This window comes from Excalfactoria chinensis, chromosome 4, assembly GCF_039878825.1.
Source record: "Excalfactoria chinensis isolate bCotChi1 chromosome 4, bCotChi1.hap2, whole genome shotgun sequence".
Classification (NCBI taxonomy): Eukaryota; Metazoa; Chordata; class Aves; order Galliformes; family Phasianidae; genus Excalfactoria; species Excalfactoria chinensis.
This window is the reverse complement of record NC_092828.1, coordinates 394,100-411,143: the sequence shown is the minus strand read 5'-3', so window position 1 is coordinate 411,143 and position 17,044 is coordinate 394,100. Positions and strand designations below refer to the sequence as shown.

Below are 17,044 nucleotides of genomic sequence, written 5' to 3'. Positions count from 1 at the left end.
CTGACAGCGCAGGCCCCGCCTCCTCGCGCTCGCCCCGCCCCTCCCCGTGCCCTCCCATTCATTCCCCGCTCACGTGACCCGCGCTCCCGCCTCCCTCGCTCCCCCGCTCGGCGCCCATTGGTTGTTGTCGGCGGGAGGGGCGTGACCCCCGGAAGAGCGGCGGCCAATAGGAGGCGGGCGCCGCAGCTCCGGGCCGGCGATGGTGGAGGGCGGCGGGTGCGGGAACGCGGTGAGCGGGGGGGGGTCGGGGACACGCGGGGTGCGGGGCAGCACGTGGGAGGATGAGGGCAGGGGGCAAGGGGGGGCGGGGCAAGGGGGGGCCCGGGGCCGGTCCGTGGGCGCCAGGAGGTGGGGGGGGGGGGCATCGGGGGGCGGGGCTCCTCAGGGCACGGGGGGCTGCCGGGGTGGGGGCGGCTCCGTGGGGCACAGGGGGCTCCACAGGGGCACGGGGGGCTGTGCGGGGTCGTGGGGCTCCGTGGGGTGCGAGGGTTTAATGGGGGGTTCCATCAGGTGAAGGGGCTCCGTGGGGCACGAGGGTCCCGTAGGGCACGGGGGGCTCTAAGGGGTCGGCGGGCTCCGTGGGACGGGGGGGGTCCATGGGACGGGGGGGGGTCCATGGGACGGGGGGGGCTCCGCGGGAGGGCAGTGCCGGCTCCCCCCTCCCCCCCCGCCCCGACGGGCCGACCGCCCCCCGTCCCCCCGCAGGGCGGCGCGTCATGGCGGGGTTCCGGATCCGGCCGTACCGGGACGAGGACTACGAGGCGGCCCGCGACGTCTTCGCCACCGCCATGAGCGAGTACGCGCCGGCGCTGTGCCTGCACGTGCTGCGGCAGCCCTGGGCGCTGCTGTTGCTGGGCTGCGCCTTCTGCCTGCTGCTGGCCAGCGCCCGCTCCCTGCTGCTGCCCGTCCTGGCGCTGACGCTGCTGCTGGCGCTGGGCCGCCACGTGCTGGGCTGCGCCTGGCGCTCCTACATCGAGCGCTGCCTCGGGGACGACCTGAGCGACATCCGCCGCTCCTACATGGACGGCCCCGCCGCCCGCTTCTGGGTGGCGGAGGCGGACGGGCGGGTGGTCGGCACGGTGGGCGTGCGGCCGGCGGGGGAGGCGGGGCTGCTGGCGCTGAAGCGGATGGCGGTGCGCAAGGATTACCGCGGCCGGGGCGTCGCCACGGCGCTGGGCCGAGCGGCGCTGGGCTTCGCGAGGCAGCAGCCCGGCTGCACGGCCGTGGTGCTCAACACCATCATGCTGCAGCGCGACGCCCGCGCCCTCTACGAGCGGCTGGGATTCCGCCGGGAGCGCCGCTTCGTGCTGCCCACCGCCTACGGCCGCCTGGCCAACTGCACCGTCACCACCTACCGCTACGACCTGCCCTGAGCCGCCGCCAAGCGGAGCAAGAGCCGGAGCCGGTGCCGCCCCGCGGGGACAAACGCAGCTCCGTCGGGCGGGCCGTGACCCGCGGGGACCCTCGTCCCGTTCTGCCGAGTCATGCTGACCGCCCGCGGGGAGCCTCGTGCCGCGTGGCTGAGCCGCGCTGCCGGTGCCCGCGGGGACACGGAGACCCAAGTGCTGCGTGCCGCGGGCTGGAGACTTGTCACCCTCCCCACCCCCAGCCCCGCTGCTCCTCAGGCCCGGGGGTGGTTCATTGGTTCATTCTCCCCGGGGGTCCCGACACCCCCACGCCCCCCCCAGCTGAGTGGGCACCCACGGAGGCTCCCCCGGCCGCGTCCCCTCGCCGTGCTGGGGTCGGATTCGCGCCTGCCCTCCTTAACGCTGCCAGAATAAAAGAGCATCGGAGCGCTGCCCGCCGGGTCACTGTGCCTCCCCCCTACAGCCGCTACCCCCCCCCCCCGCCGCTCCCTGGGCAGTGGCGGCCTTTGCTCGCCGCTTTAAAGCTGCTGAGCTCTGCTGCGCTCCCGCAGCGGTTGGCAAAGCCGCCGTGGAAGGAGGACGCGAACTGGGGGCTGCGCAGCTCCCCGTGTGTTGAGCTCCCCGAGCTGTGAGCCCGGCGCTGCCCGGCCCTGCGCACCGGTAAGAGCCGCGCCGCCGCCTCCCGCAAGCGGAGGAGGAGCGGGACGGAGTGCGGGATCCGGCGGCGGAACGGAACGGCTGCGGGAGGGGGGAGGGAAAAGGGAGCGGAGCGGGACGGCGCCGGGACTGCGCGGAGCCACGCTCAAAGCGCGGGTCGCACGGGGGGCGGCGGATGGTCATTCCAGAGAGGGATGTGCTGGTGCTGTATTGGGAACGGGGCAATAGGAGCCAGGTCTGTTGGGACAGGATGAGGGGAAGTGGTTCCAAACTAAGAGAGATGGGAGAGAAGGAAGAAGTTCCTTGTGCTGAGGATGGGGAGGCACCGGCAGAGGCTGCACAGGGAGCTGGTGGTCCCACATCCATGGGGACACTGAGGTTGGGCTGGGGGGGCTCTGAGCACTGATGGAGCTGTGTGTGACCCTGATCATTGCTGGGGGGGTTGGTCGCAACGAATCACAGCACGGTTGGGTTGGAAGGGACCCCAAGGATCACGGAGCTCCAACCCCCAACCACAGGCAGGGCCACCAACCTGCCCATTTCATACCAGCCCAGGCTGCCCAGGGCCCCATCCAACCTGGCCTTCAACACCTCCAGGGATGGACGGGGCATCCACAGCCTCTCTGGGCAGCTGTTCCAGCACCTCCCCACTCTCACAGTACAGAACTTCCCCCTGACATCCACCCTCAATCTGCCCTCCTTCAGCTCCAACCCATTTCCCCTTGTCCTGCTGCTATCCCCCCTTTCAAGGAGTTGGCTCCCCTCCTGTTTGGATGCTCCCTTCAGGTCCTGGCAGGCTGCACTGAGCTCACCCCGCAGCCTTCTCCTCTCCGTGCTGAACAAGCCCAGCTCCCTCAGCCTGTCTTTGTTGTGGAGGTGCTGCAGTTCTATGAGCATCTTTTTGACCTCTGGACCCTCTCCAACAGCTCCCTGCCTTTCCTGTGCTGGGGGCTCCAGACCTGCACACAGCACTGCAGATGGGGCCTCACAAGAGCAGAGTAGAGAGGGACCCGATGGCCTTTGAAGGTCCCTTCCAGCTCCAAGCCCCCAACCCCAACCACTGCCCGGTTCTGCATTGCAGCCCCTGGTGCCCATGGCTCCCTACCACATCCGGCTGTATCGCAATGAGGACTACGATGCCGTGCGCTCCCTGTTTGCCCGTGGCATCACGGAGCACGCCCCGGCCATCTACCACCACGTGCTGCGCTTGACGCAGGTGCAGCTGGGGCTGCTGGCCCTGTTCTGTGCCGTGCGTGCCATGGCTGGCAGCTGGCTGCTGGCAGTGGCCGCCGTGGCGCTGGTGCTGGCGGCCATGTGGCCCGTGATGCGCTCCTTCAGCCTCTCCTTCGTGACAGAAGCTCTTGTTGCTGATCTCCAGGACATCGACAGCTCCTACATGCGGGCGCCCGACTCCTGCTTCTGGGTGATGGAGGCCGGCGGGGCGCTGGTGGGGATGGTGGGCGCAGCTCCGGCACCGGACCTGGGTCAGCCCGGCATGGCCATGGAGCTGAAGAGGCTGTCGGTCAGCAGGGAGCACCGCGGGCACGGCATCTCCAAGGCGCTGTGCGGGGAGGTGCTGCGCTTCGCCCAGGCGCGGGGCTACGGGGCCGTGGTGCTGTACACCTCCATCGTGCAGCTGGTGGCACAGCGGCTGTACGAGAGCCAGGGCTTCAGGAAGGTGGTTGAAAGCAGCCCGTCTCTGTTCTCCAGACTGATCCGCTTCCATCTCATCCATTACCGCCTCCAGCTGCCCGGCCGCCCGTAGGGGCTCCCCCTGTTCTTACAGCACCGAGAAATAAACAGAGACTGCAGAAGGGTGTGATGGGTGTGCTGCAGATGTGCACGAGTGCTGCAGATGTGTACACACATTGTGGCTGTGCCTGTGTGTGCCATCCTGCCTCCACGGGGCTCATGCCTGTCCCAGCCCAGAGTGGGGTCACTGCGCTGCAGCCACCCACAGTTGGTGCTGGGGGGCTTCTGGGGGCCTGCCGGCTCTCATGGTGTGCCTCCACTGCTGTGCTGGGTCACTGCAGGGCACTGTGTGAGGGCAGGGGAAGGCAGTTGGTGTGTGCGGGGCAGTGGCTGGAGGTGGATGCACAGCGCCTCACCGACATCACCAGGGTCATCACACGGGGGCGGCACTCGGTCTGGATGTAGGGCACAGGGTGAGGGGCCAAAGGGGGGATGGCAGGTTTCTGAATGGCACCATCTGCTGGTGCCGAGGTGCCGGGCTGTGCCCTGTGGGATCCTCATCCCGTGTGCCTGAGCCAGGTGGGCAGTGCCCTGCAGAGACCCAGATGGTCCGTGGCTGAGCCATGCTGGCGGTGCCCCATGGGGACACAGAGACCCTCATGCTGCAGGCTGGAGACTTGTCTCCCTCCCCACCCCCATCCTCGCTGCTCCTCAGGCCCGGAGGGTTCAGCCCTCCCGGGGGTCCCCGACTCCCCCACGCCCCCCCAGCTGAGTGAGGACCCACAGAAGGACCCCCGGCCGCGTCCCCTCGCCGTGCTGGGGTCGGATTCGTGCCTGCCGTCCTTAACGCTGCCATAATAAAGGAACATCGGAGCGCTGCCCGCGGGGTCACTGTGTGTGTCCCCCTACCCCTCCTCCCCCGCCGCTCCCTGGGCAGTGACGGCCTTTGCTCGCCGCTTTAAAGGTGCTGAGCTCTGCCACGCACCGCGGCCCCGCAGCGCAGCGCTCCCGCAGCGGTTGGCAAAGCCGCCTTGGGGTCGGACCTGGGCTGGGGGCTTCGCGGCTCCCCGTGGGCTGAACTCCCCCCGCCGCCCCAGCATCGCTCGCTGCGCCGCGCTCGGCCCCGGACCCCGCGGGGGCGCTGCGGAATCCCGGCTGCTCGCGGGGCTGCGGGCCCGGCTCGGTGCTGCGGGCCCGGCGCTGTGGGCCCGGCACTGCCCGGCCCTGCGCACCGGTAAGAGCCGCGCTGCCGCCTCCCGCAAGCGGAGGGGGAGCGGAACGGCTGCGGGAGGGGGGAGGGAAAAGGGAGCGGGGCGGCGGGGCGGGACGGCGCTGGGGCTGCGCGGAGCCACGCAAACACCGTGCGGGTCCCACGGGGGGCGGCGGAGTAGAGAGAAACGCGGGTCCGTCTGCGGACTCTCCGGTAGGGGAAAGCTGGGCACGGCGACCCCCGAACCCCCAGCGGGACCCCGGGGGCTGCGGCATCCACGGCTCCGCCCCCGGCCGCGGGTTACCCGACCTCAGCACGCTCTGAGCGCCCCGCACCGAAGCGGCTCAGCCCCCCCGACGGAGCCCGGCAGCTCCGTGCTGGTTTCGGTGCGGGCTGCCTCTGCTCTGCCCCTTTGACCCCCGTGCAATCCTGCGGTGCCCGCATCCCTCCCCGTGCCCCTTTGCCCCCCGCCGTCACCGCCAGCTCCTGCCTGGGCAGCGCCGCTCCCCCCTCGTCCCAGCACTGGGCTCCGTGCCGCCCGGGCCCTGCTGCCTCCTCCTGCGTCCCAACGTGGGGATGGCAGGGGGAGCTTCTCCAGGCCCCCCCCGTGCCGGCTGCAGCTCCAGCCCTGAGCTCGGGCTGCTCCAAGCGCTTGTGGTGAGGTGCAGGTTCCCCAGAGAGCTGGTGGTGCCCCATCATGGGTGACATTCAGGTCAGGCTGGACGAGCTCTGAGTGCCTGACGGACCTGTGGGTGCCCCTGTTCTTTGTGCTGGGGTGGGACCCGATGGCCTTTGAAGGTCCCTTCCAACTCAAACCATCCTTTGGCTTCTATGAAGGTCCCTTCCAGCTCCAACCCCCCAACCCCAACCACTGCCCGGTTCTGCATTGCAGCCCCCGGTGCCCATGGCTCCCTACCGCATCCGGCTGTACCGCGACGAGGACTACGATGCCGTGCGCTCCCTGTTTGCCCGTGGCATCATCGAGCACGCCCCGGCCATCTACCGCCACATGCTGCGCTCCACGCGGGTGCAGCTGGGGCTGCTGGCCCTGTTCTCAGCCGTGCGTGCCATGGCCGGCAGCTGGCTGCTGGCATTAGCTGCCGTGGCGCTGGTGCTGGCGGCCACCTGGCCCGTGATGCGCTCCTTCAGCACGGCGTACGTCCAGGAGGCGCTGATCACCGACCTCTGCGACATCGACAGCTCCTACATGCGGGCGCCCGACTCCTGCTTCTGGGTGGTGGAGGCCGGCGGGGCCGTGGTGGGGATGGTGGCTGTGGCTCCGCCGCAGGACCCGGCGCAGCGCGGTGAGGCCCTGGAGCTGAAGCGGATGTCGGTCAGCAAGGAGCACCGCGGGCACGGCATCTCCAAGGCGCTGTGCGGGGAGGTGCTGCGCTTCGCCCAGGCGCGGGGATACAGGGCCGTGATGCTGTACACCTCCATCGTGCAGGTGGTGGCACAGCGGCTGTACGAGAGCCAGGGCTTCAGGAAGGTGGGGGCCAGCAGCCCCTCGCTGTTTGCCAGCCTGGTCTCCTTCCAGATCTTCCAGTACCGCTGTGAGCTGCCCGGCCGCCCGTAGGGGCTCCACTGGTCCTGTAGCACTGAGAAATAAACAGAGACTGTGGGAAGGGTGTGAGGGGTGTGAGGGGTGTGATGATGGGGTGATGGGTGTGATATAGGTGTGATGGGTGTGATGGATGTGATTGATGGGTGTGATGGATGTGATGGATGTGATTGATGGCTGTGATTGATGGCTGCCATGGATGTGATGGCTGTGATGGCTGTGATTGATGGGTGTGATGGCTGTGATAGGTGTGATGGGTGTGATATAGGTGTGATGGCTGTGATGGGTGTGATTGATGGCTGTGATTGATGGCTGTGATGGATGTGAAGGGTATGATGGATGTGATGGGTGTGATATAGGTGTGATATAGGTGTGATATAGGTGTGATGGCTGTGATGGATGTGATGGGTGTGATGGGTGTGATGGTGTGATATAGGTGTAATGGATGTTATGGGTGTGATGGATGTGATATAGGTGTGATGGCTGTGATTGATAGGTGTGATAGGTGTGATATAGGTGTAATATAGGTGTAATATAGATGTGATGGCTGCCATGGATGTGATGGATGTGATGGCTATGATAGGTGTGATGGCTGTGATGGCTGTGATTGATAGGTGTGATAGGTGTGATGGATGTGATATAGGTGTGATGGGTGTGATATAGGTGTGATGGGTGTGATATAGGTGTGATGGGTGTGATATAGGTGTGATGTAGGTGTGATGGGTGTGATGGCTGCCATGGATGTGATGGGTGTGATATAGGTGTGATGGCTGTGATGGCTGTGATTGATAGATGTGATAGGTGTGATAGGTGTGATAGGTGTGATAGGTGTGATATAGGTGTGATATAGGTGTGATGTAGGTGTGATATAGGTATGATGGCTGCCATGTGGCTGTGCCTGTGTGCCACCCCACCTCCAGGTGGCTCATGCCGTGAGCTCAGCCCAGCATGGCCCTGTGTAACCAATGTCTCCCTATGCGGAGCCTCCCCAGCCCAGAATGGGCTCCCCGCCCTGTGGCTGCCCCCTGTTGGTGCTGGGGGCTCTCAGGGCCCCGCTGGGCCTCATGCTGTCCCCCCATCGGCGCTGCTGTGCTGCGTCCCCGCGGGGCCCTGTGTGCGGGCAGGGGGAGGCGGAGGGCCTGGGGCAGGGCCTGGGGCTGACGGGGACACTGCTGCTCCCAGAACGGAGGGACAGATCCCCGCTGAGCTCTGTGCGCACCAGGGCTGTCAGTGGGGACGGGGAATGACGGCGGCTGGGTGAGACCGACTGCACGACTCGCGCTGGGACGGGAGGGGACCGGCCCCGCTGCCGGGATGGCGGCCGCGGCCTAACGCGGCCTAACTCAAGATGGCGGCGTTTCCCCGTCCCTCTGGCTCTGCCCTCACTCAAGATGGCGGCAGCCTTCCCCTCTGGCTTCGCCCTCACTCAAGATGGCGGCTGCCGTGGCGTCTGTCGTCACGGAGAGGGCGGAAGCGCAGCCAGAACTGAGCCCAGACGAGCCGAGCGGAGCCGCCGGGAGAGCCCGGCCCGGCCGGCACCATGGACTGCTACACCGCCAACTGGAACCCGCTGGGCGACGAGGCCTTCTACCGGTGAGGGGCGGCCGGCCGGCCTGCGGCTGGGGGACCTGGGCCTAGTGGGGGGATCTGGGCCTAGTGGGGGGGGACCTGGGCCTAGTGGGGGAGGCCGCGGCCTGGTGGGGGGTCCTGGGCCTAGTGGGGCAGGTCTGGGGCCTACTGGGGGAGGGGAGGTCTGAGCCTGGTGGGAGGGGGAGTCCCGGGGGCTGGTGTGTGGCTCTGGCTGTGGTCTGGGCCCTGGCACCCCCCTAATGCTCTGCACTGTCGGTGTGTGTCTGCCTGTCCGTCCTTCACCTGCCTGCAGCAAGTTCGAGCTGTACACCATGGAGTGGGGCCTGAAGGAGGATCTGCGGGACTGCCTGGTGGCAGCTGCCCCATATGGCGGGCCCATAGGTAGGGCCGGGACCCGCTGGGGTCGGACAGGGCAGGCCGGTGTGCCTGACACGGGTGGGGATGGCTGAGGGGCCGCAGCCAGCTGAGGGGCTGCTCCATCCCAACCGCAGCTCTGCTGAAGAACAACGGCAGGAAGGAGAAGTCCCCCAGCAGCCGCCCGCTGTTAGAGATCTACTCGGCCTCAGGGCTGCTCCTGGCCAGCATCCCGGTGAGTGCCTGGGCAGGGCTGCTGGAATTCAGCTGTGCAGGGGCTGCTGCCCACCCTGCCCTCTAGGCCGTGCCCTGAGGTGTGCGATGTGTCTCAAGCTGGACCTGCTCCTTGCGCAGCCCTTGGAGGATGCTGGGCTGTGCCTCTCGCAGCACTGAGCTCTGGGCAGGAGGGTGGCTGAGGAAGGGCACTCCCCAGAGTTTCTGCCTGGTGCCGTAGGTGCGTGGCTGGGCTGTGAGACCGGCTGCTGCCTCAGCCTGTGCCACTCACCTGTGTGCCCCAGGGCAGCTGCTCTGGGCTGTCTGCAGGGAAGCAGAGTGCTGTCACACGTCCTCAGCACCTCGAGCTTTCAGGAGTGGTGGTCCTGTGCAGCTCTTGCAACCCCTGAAAGCTTTGGTTTTCCATCTGCTCGAAAGCAGAGCTGCGTGCGAGGGTGTCAGGAGTCTGTGGGGAGGGGGAGGCACCCAGGCTGGGAAAAAGGGGACAGGGTGGGAATGGGGGAAACAGCGCAGAGCTTTCCTTCCTTTCCCACTGTCTAGAGCTGGGGAGAGTATGGAGGAACAGCAGGAGGGGCAGTCTGGTATTCCTGCAGGGTGCTGCAGTCAGAGACACCAGAGCTGCAAATGCCAAACTGCAGCCGTTGGCATTGTGTGCATCTCCTGGAGAGGCGGCTGGGAGGTGAGCAGCAGACACTGATCAGTTTCCTGCTTGCAGTGGAAGAGTGGCCAGCTGGTGCAGCTGGGCTGGACAGCCAGCGAGGACCTGCTGTGCATCCAGGAGGACGGCACCGTTCTCATCTACAACCTCTTCTGCGAGTTCAAGCGTCACTTCAGCATGGGCAACGTGAGTGGGGCAGGGCAAGGAAGGTGGGAGAAGCTTCACTTCAGCCATGGGCAACGTGAGTGGGGCAGGGCAAGGAAGGTGGGAGAGCTGGTCACCACGAGGTCCACAAAGTTGGATTTGTGTGTTGGAGAAGTGCTGCAAGGCCTCCCTGAATGATGCCAGCCCAGTAGGGCTGAGCGCTTGGAGCTCCCCCAGCCTCCCTGCAGGGCTCTTCCTTTGGGTGTGAGCTGGCACACGTACCAGAAGCACAGGAGCATGATCTTGTTCAGCTGGGATGCTGCTGGCTGCACGGTGCAGGGCTGGGCTGTCTTCCCTGGGACAGTTTTTCCCCCAGTGCCTCTCCCAGCAGCATGGTGCTGAGCCTGGTGCCCCAACCTGGATCCTTCTGTCTCCATGGCACAGGAGGTGCTGCAGAACCATGTTCTGGAGGCGAAGGTCTTCCACACAGAGTATGGCACTGGTGTGGCCATCCTGACTGGAGCCCACCGCTTCTCATTGACCACCAACATCGATGACCTGAAGCTACGCAGGATGCCCGAGGTGCCAGGTGCGTCTCCTCCCCGCTGCTCCACGCTCTGCCTGGCTCAGGGCCCTGACGTTGGTCCCTGCAGGTCTGCAGAAGCCGCCCTCTTGCTGGGCTGTGCTGACCCAAGATAGAGTGACCATCGTCCTGCTGGCCGTTGGCCAGGACCTGTACCTGCTGGACAACACCTCCTGCTCTGTGGTGGTGAGTGAGCCGTATCAGCATCGGTGGGGAGCGGGGCGATCAGCAGCCCCCAGTGCTTCCTGGCAGGTCCTTCTCCCACACCCTGGCCAAGGGCAAAGCTGTGGGAACAAGGCAGAGGCAGCAGGGGAGGGGACGGTCCCACTTTGTCCAGCTCTCAGCCCCTTGTGCAGCATTGGTGCCAGCGTGAAGCTGTGTCCCTGACCATCACTGTCCTTTTCTTCATCCCAGACACCCCCTGGCATGAGCCCCTCCGCTGGTGCCTACCTGCAGATGGCCGTGTCCTTCAACTACCGCTGCCTGGCGCTCTTCACTGATACTGGCTACATCTGGATGGGGTTGGCCACGCTGAAGGTGAGCATCTCTTTCCCTCCCCTCTGCTTGGTGTTGGTGGGAGCCCACCCTGCACTGTGCTGCCCCGCTGCCTCTCACAGCCAGACCTGGTGGCATCCCAGCAGCTTCTCTTTGGGCACCTCTGGACGTGGCGCTGCAGCCTGGTCCTGCTGCTGTCCTTAGGCACATGAGGTCTGCCATCAGAAAATCCACTCTTTGCATTTCTCACCCACTTTTATACGTTACTCCTCACCTTTTCCAAATCCATGTTTTACTGGTTTTGTGTCTTCCATTCTATGACCAAATACCTCCCAAATAAACAGGCTGCCCCTGTTTCCACATCGGGTTCCTTGCATACTCTTTGAAGCAAATCAATGTCCTTTAGACTTTGTTCACTTTTCTGGTCTCAGTTGAGCACGAGCAACTTTTTGCTTTATGTACAGGTGGGCTGTTTGCCAGAGCTATGGGTGAAAGTTTACAATGACTGTTTATGTGGGTTGATCGTGATAGAACAAAGGGGAGATGGGAGGTTTAGGTTGGATCTTAGGGGGAAGTTTTTCACTCAGAGGGTGGTGACGCACTGAACAGGTTGCCCAAGGAGGCTGTGGATGCCCCATCCCTGCAGGCATTCAAGGCCAGGCTCGATGTGGCTCTGGGCAGCCTGGGCTGCTGGTTGGTGACCTGCACACAGCAGGAGGGTGGAACTGGGTGAGCATTGAGAGCCTTTGCAACCCAGGCCATTCTGTGATCCTATGAAGGTTCCTCATGCTCAGTCTAATTACTGGCACAGCATCCTTGACCTTTGTCTGCAGCAGCCACAGCCCTGGCTCATTCTGGGGCTGGAGAGGTGGCCAGGTCCTTCTGCAGGACACTTGCTCTGTGTTGCTTGTAACCTCCACCTCAGAGCATGGCTCCAGCAGCTGTGCAGCACCTCCTCTCCGTGTGCCTTCTCCTCCTTGACTCTTCTCTTTCCTTCTGCAGGACAAGCTCTGTGAGTTCAACAGCACCATCCGATCTCCACCCAAGCAGATGGTTTGGTGAGCATTTTCCCAGACATCCCCCCTGTGCTTTGGGCCGTGCCTTCACTGCACACCTCTGCATGCTCAGCCCTTTGCAGGGGCTGCTCGTCTCCGTGGCTGTGCTGGGACAAGAGGGATTGTCCCTCACGTCCCCACTCCATGCCCAGGGCTGGGGTAGGTGCTCCGCTGACCACACGGGGGTTCCCTGCAGGTGCACGCGTCCCCGCAGCCGGCAGCGCGCCGTGGTGGTGGCCTGGGACCGGCAGCTGATGGTGGCTGGGAATTCCACGGAGTGCATCCGGTATCCTTTGGGAGGAGGGACTGCCGCTTCTGCTGTGCGCCTCCTCCGGACACAGCGGTGAAAAGCACTGCTCTGCCTGCGCCCCCACAGCCCTCGGTCCTCTTCTCCGACTTTCCTGGTGCAGAGCGGCCCACCTCCCTCCCAGCTCTGAGAGCAGAGCTTGGCCACAAGAGTCCCTGTGGCTGGGAGTGCTGCGCCAGAGCCCTCTGCTGATTCCCCAGGGGTCAGGGCTGTCACAGTGGGACAATCCCTGTTCCTCCAAAGTGGCTGGAAGAAAAGGTCAGAGGCACAGCCCTCTGGGGACGGGGCAATCGGGGCTTTGCTCCACGGCATCTCTGTGGCTGACCTGCTCTTGGCAGAGCTGGGCTGCAGCCAGCAGCCACTTTCTTCCCACGAGCCCTTAGCGGGAGGCACAGATTTGTCCTGGATGAGGACTCCTACCTGGTGCCAGAGCCGGATGGGGTCCGGATCTTGTCCCGCACCTCCCACGAGTTCCTGCATGAGATCCCAGGTGAGATATTCTCTGGGTGAAGCCATCCCAGCCCCGCAGAGGGAGGACACTGGCACAGGCTCTCGGGTCCCGAAGCTTACAGAAGGGTTGGGTGGGAGCAGCACGTGGCTGGGTGCATCTGGGCTGGGGCAGCCTCTCGTGCTGGCTTTTTTTATGTTTTTACCCCCATCCCTGCAGAAGCCAGCCAGGAAATCTTCAAAATCGCTTCCATGGCACCAGGGGCGCTCCTGCTGGAGGCACAGAAGGAGTACGAGGTTGGTTGCCCCAGTGCAAACCCAGGGTTACGTTCACTGTGATGGGACAGGACAGCCACGAGGTCCCTATGGGGACACGGTGCTGGGGTGCAGGCAGCCCCTGCTGTCTGTGGGTTGCTGGGGCTCCAGGTGCTCGGTACTCACCCTGGCTGTGGAGTGTCCCGTGTCCCACAGCTCGCCAACAGGCTGTGCTTGTCTGCAGAAGGAGAGCCAGAAGGCAGATGAGTACCTGCGGGAGATCAAGGACCAGAAACTGCTCCCAGAAGCAGTGAGCCAGTGCATCGAGGCAGCCGGCTATGAGCATGAGCCAGAGACACAGAAGTCCCTGCTGCGGGTGAGTGAAGTGGGCGAGGAGGATCTGGGTGAGGCTGAAGCCGTTTCCTTCCTGCTGGGGGTCCTCCCATGGCCCATCGGTCCCCAGAGCCCGCACGTCTCCTCTTGCAGGCAGCCTCCTTTGGGAAGTGCTTTATTGACAAGTTCCCCCCGGAGAGCTTTGTGCGCATGTGCCAGGACCTGCGGGTGCTCAACTCCATCCGGGACTACCAGATCGGCATCCCCCTCACCTTCACCCAGTATCCTCCATGGGGCAGGCAGGGGGGCTGACTGCGGGGTCTGGCAGCCAGTGCGAGTCCCCTGCTGTCAGCACCAGCTTTAGCCAGGGAGCTGGGATGTAACAGGATGGGGAGGGGTGGGCTGCAGAGCCTCACGTCAGCCTCAGGTCACCCTGAGCCCTGGAGCAGGTTCAGCCACCTGCCCTCACCGCACCACGCTGTGCCCGACCCCCTGCCCGTGATGGTGAGCCCACATCGTGGAGCTGGGCCAGCCCCGCACTCAAGTGCCAGCCATGGGGGTGCTGCCAGGAGGGGGTGGGCGCCCAGCACACGTCACCTGCGCTCTGCAGGGTCCGAGATGCCCTTGACTATTCTGCAGATACAAGCGACTCACCATCGAGGTGTTGCTGGATAGGTAAGGCTTGATCCAAACTGGGTTTGATAAACCTGTCCCTGGGCCACCCAGGCTGTGCCCGGCCCTGCTGCAGTGCTTGTGCAGTCTCTGTCTCCTCGGCTGGTGGCTCAGTGAGCTCTGAGAGCTCGGGACCCCCCTGAGGCTGGCTGAGCTGCACACACAGCACGCTGCTGAGCTCCCCTCTGCCCACCAGGCTGGTCCTGCGGCGGCTCTACCCCCTGGCCATCAGGATCTGTGAGTACCTGCGCCTCCCGGAGATCCAGGGCGTCAGCCGCATCCTGGCCCACTGGGCCTGCTACAAGGCAAGGAGGGAAGGCTGTGGGGGGGGGGGGGGGGTTGCCATGCTGGGGCCGTGCTGACTGCTCCGCTCCTCTTTAGGTGCAGCAGAAGGACAAATCTGATGAGGAGGTGGCTTATGCCATCAACCAGAAGCTGGGGGACACACCAGGCATCTCCTACTCTGAGATTGCTGCCCGGGCGTACGACTGCGGCAGGACAGAGCTGGCCATCAAGGTCTGCGGGGTGTCCTGGGGGTGGTGGCACCACGGCTCAGGGTGACACACAGTGGCCGCATGCTGACACTCTGCGATGGCCTCAGCTGCTGGAGTACGAGCCGCGCTCCGGGGAGCAGGTCCCGCTGCTGCTGAAGATGAAGCGGAGCAAGCTGGCCCTGAGCAAAGCCATCGAGAGTGGGGACACAGACCTGGGTAAGGGGCAGGGCTGGGGCTCCTGCACACACAAAGAGGGGTCCCGAGGCAGGAGGGGCTCTGCAGAACCCAACACCGAGGGCTCTGCCTGCGTCCAGGCAGCAAATCTCTCTTGGGTGGGACTTGGAATCTGGGGAAGCCCATTCATGGCTGTGTGCTGTGTGGGCTGATGGGGTGGCAGAAGCTGCTTGAGCCCTGCAGGGCAAGGGGGGCAGCAGAGGGCTCTGCTCTGCCCGTGGATGTAAGCTCGCTCCCCTTCCAGAAGTGAGGACTGGCTGAATGTCCCAGCAGTGCTCCCCTGGGCAGCCATGCTGGGGAAGAGTCCTTGTTCCCTGTCCTAAAGTGCTCCTTGTGCCCCAGTCTACACCGTTGTGCTGCACCTGAAGAACGAGCTGAACCGTGGCACCTTCTTCATGACGCTGCAGAACCAGCCGGTGGCTCTGAGCCTCTACCGCCAGGTGAGGGCTGCCCAGCCGTGTGCATGGCTGGATGGGGGGACCCCGGTGTGCTCTGCCCTGAGTCCCCCATCCCACCACCTTGGCTGGGGACCTGGGAGCCACGCAGTGTGGCAGATGCAGCTCGCTGTACCTGTGATCCCTCACCCCCACCTACTGCTTCCCAGTTTTGCAAGCACCAGGAGCGAGAGACACTGAAGGACTTGTACAACCAGGATGACAACCACCAGGAGCTCGGCAACTTCCACGTCCACTCCAGCTACTCGGAGAAGGTCAGTGTCTGGCAGCACAGTGAAAGGGCTGGGGGCTCAGAGCCCTGTGCTGGAAGTCATCAGCCCCTCCTGTATGCAGTGGAGAGCTCCGGCTCCCCCCAGGGTGAGGAGGGATCCAGCCCTCTACCCATCTTGTATGATCAAGGCAGGGCATCATCGAGGGCCCCCAGCCCGTCCAGGGCACGTCCTTCCCTGTGCCCCATCCCTTGCAGTGCAGCATCTGTGTTGGTGTGGGCTGATGTGGCTGTTTTCTGTCTCCAGCGCATCGAGGGTCGGGTCGGAGCCCTGCAGAACGCTGTGGATGAGTACTACAAGGCCAAGAATGAGTTTGCTGCCAAGGTGAGCGTGGTCAGGGCTGCAGAGGTGCCGTAGCCCTCCCCTGCTCTCCCTGCAGCTGGGAGCACTGGGTGCATTGGGATCACAGCCACTTACCAGCGGGACGGTGCTGCCACTGGCTGGGACAGAGACCCTTTAGTCTGGTGCTTCAGTCTGGTGCTTTACTCCACAGGCCACAGAGGATCAGATCAAGCTCCTGCGGCTCCAGCGACACCTCCAGGAGGACTTTGACAAGCCCTACCTCGACCTCTCCCTGCACAACACTGTCTCCACTCTGATCCAGGATGGCCACCACAAGAAAGCGGAGCAGCTGTACCGGGACTTCAAGATCCCTGACAAGCGGTGAGTGTGGGATGAGGGCAGTGCAGGACTGGAGCTGTGGGTCACAGCTTTGGGGGCAGTGTTGGTTTTTCCTGGTGCCCCACGTGGGTGTTAAATGGTGGGCTGGGGCTGGGGGCTGCAGCGTGCTGGCGGCTGTGGGAGCTGTTCCCCTGGTGCCCAGGTACTGGTGGCTGAAGATCAGTGCTCTGGCCACCCGCGGGGACTGGGAGGAGATGGAGAAGTTCTCCAAGAGCAAGAAGTCGCCCATTGGGTACCTGGTAAGAGCTTTCTTCACTGAAAGGGGGACCTGCCCACACTCCCTTCCAGCCCCTCTCTCTGTCCACACGCACACTCAGTGCTGTCCATGAGGAGGGTGGCGATGGGGATGGGCTGAGCCGTGGGGCTGAGCTGCCCCGTGGGGCACAGTGGGAGCAATCAGGGGAGCCTGGTGTGGGGCAGCAAGCTCCCTTCACCCCACTCCGCTCCTGCTCAGCCCTTCGTAGAGATTGCTGTGAAGCACCACAACCGCTACGAGGCCAAGAAGTACGCGCCCCGGGTCACCCCCGAGCAGCGGGTCAAGGCCTTCATCCTGGTGGGGTACGTTGGCTGGGGGAGCCTGGGGGCGCAGGGGGGAACAGGGGGGAGCTGGAGGTACAGCTGGGGCCACAGCAGCAGGGGCTGGTGGTGCAGCAGCAGCACTCCCAGCGCTGGGGGCTTAGGGTGCTCTGGAGGGATAAGGGAAGCGATCATCCTGCTGCTGCCATTGGGGGCTGCAGGGGGTGCCACCGAGCCCCCTCCTTTCTCACCGCATGTGGGGAAGCGGTGCCTTCATCCCCTGCTTCACCCCCAGGGACCTGGAGCAGGCGGCCGATGCTGCCATCGAGCACAAGAACGAGGCTGAGATGAACCTTGTCCTGTCCAAGTGCTCCGCCGCCACCGACAGCGCCGTGATGGAGAAGCTGAGCCGGGCTCGTGCGCAGCTCCTTAAGAAGTGAACCGCGGTGCCCCCCCCCGCTCGGGGGCAGCTCAGCCTCCCCTGCCCCCCCTGCCCCCCCTGCCGGTCGGGACCCTCGCTGCGGGCACGGAGGAGGGCTCCGTGGGGGGGTCGCAGTGGCGGAGCAGTGCCGTGATTGCCTGCAGCTCCGTGATTGCCTGCAGCTCCCCGCCTCGATTCCTGGTCAATAAAGAACGAGAGCCTGCCGTGCTGCGGCCTGCTGGGGAAACGACCCTCGGGGTGGGAGGGTGCTGAGGCTGCGGGGCGGGCAGAGCCGTCGTTGCGGGGCGCGGAGCGGGGCTGCCCGGGGGTCCCGCGGGCTCCCAGGGCGCGCTGGGGCCG

The 17,044-nt window shown here is 64.9% G+C and overlaps 4 protein-coding genes across 4 annotated transcripts; all 4 read left to right on the top strand.

Moving 5' to 3' along the window:
• Positions 1-100: 100 nt before the first annotated feature.
• LOC140251656 (probable N-acetyltransferase camello) lies at positions 101-1,798 on the top strand. Its single transcript, XM_072335665.1, has 2 exons — positions 101-229; positions 706-1,798. Exon 2 carries the CDS (start codon positions 717-719, stop codon positions 1,371-1,373), a length of 657 nt encoding a protein of 218 aa, XP_072191766.1. The 5' UTR covers positions 101-229; positions 706-716; the 3' UTR covers positions 1,374-1,798.
• A 1,319-nt stretch (positions 1,799-3,117) lies between these two features.
• Positions 3,118-3,857, top strand: LOC140252175 (N-acetyltransferase 8-like). The gene has a single exon (XM_072336536.1). The coding sequence runs from the start codon at positions 3,118-3,120 to the stop codon at positions 3,787-3,789; it is 672 nt and encodes a 223-aa protein (XP_072192637.1). The 3' UTR covers positions 3,790-3,857.
• An 865-nt stretch (positions 3,858-4,722) lies between these two features.
• Positions 4,723-6,551, top strand: LOC140251691 (putative N-acetyltransferase 8B). The gene is made up of 2 exons (XM_072335728.1): positions 4,723-4,950; positions 5,819-6,551. The coding sequence occupies exon 2, from the start codon at positions 5,831-5,833 to the stop codon at positions 6,500-6,502; it is 672 nt and encodes a 223-aa protein (XP_072191829.1). The 5' UTR covers positions 4,723-4,950; positions 5,819-5,830; the 3' UTR covers positions 6,503-6,551.
• A 1,396-nt stretch (positions 6,552-7,947) lies between these two features.
• Positions 7,948-16,908, top strand: VPS16 (VPS16 core subunit of CORVET and HOPS complexes). Its single transcript, XM_072335183.1, has 24 exons — positions 7,948-8,080; positions 8,370-8,458; positions 8,569-8,666; positions 9,381-9,509; positions 9,912-10,056; positions 10,121-10,236; positions 10,465-10,587; positions 11,548-11,603; positions 11,797-11,886; positions 12,303-12,397; positions 12,575-12,651; positions 12,854-12,985; positions 13,096-13,223; positions 13,582-13,617; positions 13,811-13,919; positions 13,996-14,130; positions 14,216-14,324; positions 14,685-14,782; positions 14,947-15,051; positions 15,313-15,390; positions 15,560-15,729; positions 15,890-15,986; positions 16,202-16,305; positions 16,559-16,908. Exons 1-24 carry the CDS (start codon positions 8,028-8,030, stop codon positions 16,701-16,703), a joined length of 2,517 nt encoding a protein of 838 aa, XP_072191284.1. The 5' UTR covers positions 7,948-8,027; the 3' UTR covers positions 16,704-16,908.
• Positions 16,909-17,044: the final 136 nt, after the last annotated feature.

Excerpts from the sequence above, each read along its gene's own strand:
- LOC140251656 (XM_072335665.1), top strand. The coding sequence starts at position 717 with ATGGCGGGGTTCCGGATCCGGCCGTACCGGGACGAGGACTACGAGGCG.
- LOC140252175 (XM_072336536.1), top strand. The coding sequence starts at position 3,118 with ATGGCTCCCTACCACATCCGGCTGTATCGCAATGAGGACTACGATGCC.
- VPS16 (XM_072335183.1), top strand. The coding sequence starts at position 8,028 with ATGGACTGCTACACCGCCAACTGGAACCCGCTGGGCGACGAGGCCTTC. Across the intron at positions 10,057-10,120 it reads CAGGATGCCCGAGGTGCCAG|GTCTGCAGAAGCCGCCCTCT; the intron begins GTGCGTCTCCTC and ends TGGTCCCTGCAG. Across the intron at positions 14,131-14,215 it reads GGACAGAGCTGGCCATCAAG|CTGCTGGAGTACGAGCCGCG; the intron begins GTCTGCGGGGTG and ends CGATGGCCTCAG.
- LOC140251691 (XM_072335728.1), top strand. The coding sequence starts at position 5,831 with ATGGCTCCCTACCGCATCCGGCTGTACCGCGACGAGGACTACGATGCC.